Below are 2,600 nucleotides of genomic sequence, written 5' to 3'. Positions count from 1 at the left end.
GAATTTTACCCTAAAATTCGTACTCATCCAACACAAAAATAGATTTTTCAAATAGAGTAGTAACGAGTATATTCTATATTTTGTTCAGAAAAATGAGCTCTGCAACACAGTGTCGAGTCTTATGGCTATAACTATAACAAAATGAAACCAGAATAACAAAAAAAATGTTGGCTGCATCGTAAGGAATGTGACGATTTTCCGTTGGTTGCAAGGAGAGGGTTAAGGGTTTTACGGCGCTTGCAACACATTGACGTCATATCGGTGCCAGTAAAAAGGAAAGAAAAGGGATAGTTAAAAGTTCTAGAATTACAATTAAAGCATCCAAGAAAAAGTAAGACAAACGGGAATTGGTTCAAATAGGAAACACGTGTTGAGTCCAAGAGCAAACTTTTTAAGTACTAAGTTTGAGATTTCCTAAAAGTATCATCCAGACACCAGCACACGTCCCGATTAAGAGGGACACAGAAGATGGCGGTAAGTGAAAGAAGAACAAGAAGAAGAAGATACACACTTACACACATACACAAACATACACATAGTACACATACTGGTATGCACCCACACACACACACATACACACACACACACACACATAATAAACATATATTTCCCCACATGTAATTTATAAAGTCTCTCTCTCTCTCCCTCTCTCTCTCTCTCTCTCTCTCTCCCTCTCTCTCTCTCTCTCTCTCTCTCTCTCTCTCTATATATATATATATATATATATATATATATATATATATATATACATATATATATAAAAGAAGTAATTATACAACACAAAGTGTTTTGGACTCAAAAAGCAATAATACTTTTTCTATAATCCATAAATACAATCATTACTGTTAGTGATACTTAGCCACTAACAGCTGGGAACTTTACAAAGTAACAATCAAAATTGAATATTTCAGTTTCAAAAAGGAACCAAAAAAAAAAATCAATAAAAGACACAAAAAGCTATCGTTTTGGGCTCAAAACCCTTCTTCAGCAAAATAACAAAAAGCAATTGAAAATATTAATACATTACGTTAAAAAACGGAGATGGACAAGAGAGAAATACATCATCATCATCATCATCATCGTTATCATCATCATCATCATCATCATCATCATCATCATCATCATCATCATCATCATCATCATCATCATCACCAATAACAATCTCAACAATGTGATTTCAAATTCCAAATTATATTTTCCATTGATCTTTGTGGAATTCAATCCACCCGTTTATAATAGAATCGTATTCCATTGGTTATCGACACACAAATGTGAGAAACCTTGGAAGATGCCACAAGATTCGATTCGAGATATATGAGCCAAAATCGAAGATAAAGTGTTTCCCATAGCAACACACTTTCCTAATAGACATAGAAAAACATTTAAAGTGGTATATGATCAGAACTCAATTTATGACATTTGCGCATCTCTTCGTGTTTTCTCAGTCTCAGCCGCCAGACTCACATTTGTATGCATCAATTCGAAGTTTAATATCACCAAAAAAGAGAAGCAATACTAATGGTTGTATTGTCAAGCTCCTTCTCCCTCTCCTCCTCCTTTTCCGCCTTATCATCATCATCATCATCATCATCATCATCATCATCATCATCATCATCATCATCATCATCATCATTATCATCAACATCATCAACATCATCATTATTAACATTATCTTTGACTCCAGGGTATTCCATTGTCTGCACCAATATAGAATCCAATGTATTGTTAAATTTGACTTCGCCAATATCATTCGTCCCGTTGGTTCCAGTATCATTGTAATCACTCCCAGTCTTGTAATATATAGTACTGTCCGCATCATCAATTTTAAGAACTGCATCTTCTTTCCTATTTTTTATCAGCACCTTTTCCTTTCCAAGACTAGCACCAACCTCAAGTTCTCCGATATTGTTAGCCTTTTCATCAACTTTATCGATATATCGACTGATGTTTTTACCTTCTTGATCATCATTACCCATATAACGATTTTTATCATCTTTACCATTATCGATATATAGACTATTGTTTCTACTATCATTACTGCTAAATCGATTATTATCTTTACTGTTATCATAATCGAAAAAATCGCTTTTATTTTGTTTTCTAGAATTGTTCATAAAACGCCTGCGATTGTCATCAACATCGATATAATATCGTCTTCCATTTTTATTGCGTGCTTTTTCAGTATCGATTCTTCTCCTATTCCATTTCCTGTTCCGGTCTACTTTCGTTTTCTTACGTCTTTTCTTGGAACTGCCATTTTCGCGTTTCCTGTCTTTTCTTTCCTTTCCGTTCTGCCTTCTTCTCTTTCCATGTTTGGCGTTCTTTAAGTGATCGTCTTCTTTATTATCATTGTCATCACTATCATCATCATCAATATCATCGGCATAATCATCATCATTATCAGCATTAGCGTCGTGTTTCTGGCTGATATAACTTCCGTTGGAGAATATCTTGTCATCTCCAAGGTCCACATCGCTCCCTGAGTTGATGGTTACATTGTCAGCTGTTAGGGTGGGTTAAGAATACAGATTGAAATTAAACAAATAATCTCTCCTTTCTCATGCTGTTTTAAAGCTTTGATATAGCGCATTGTCCACTAA

General features: G+C 34.6%; 1 protein-coding gene across 17 annotated transcripts in view; it reads right to left on the bottom strand.

Moving 5' to 3' along the window:
* Positions 1-787: 787 nt before the first annotated feature.
* The window catches only part of LOC144960650 (fibronectin-like), a 96,811-nt gene continuing 94,998 nt past the window's right edge, over positions 788-2,600 (bottom strand). For all 17 annotated transcript variants that reach the window (XM_078893903.1, XM_078893912.1, XM_078893914.1 and 14 more), the window contains one exon: positions 788-2,503. In XM_078893903.1, coding sequence (XP_078750029.1) covers positions 1,494-2,503 — 1,010 coding nt within the window. In that variant the 3' untranslated portion in view covers positions 788-1,493. The remainder of the gene's footprint in view (positions 2,504-2,600) is intronic.

Source organism: Berghia stephanieae, chromosome 15 (genome assembly GCF_034508935.2).
Source record: "Berghia stephanieae isolate SIO BIC M18660-M18661 chromosome 15, UCSD_Bste_1.3, whole genome shotgun sequence".
NCBI lineage: Eukaryota > Metazoa > Mollusca > Gastropoda > Nudibranchia > Aeolidiidae > Berghia > Berghia stephanieae.
Note: the sequence above shows the minus strand (reverse complement) of the source record. Positions and strands in the feature narration are given on the sequence as shown.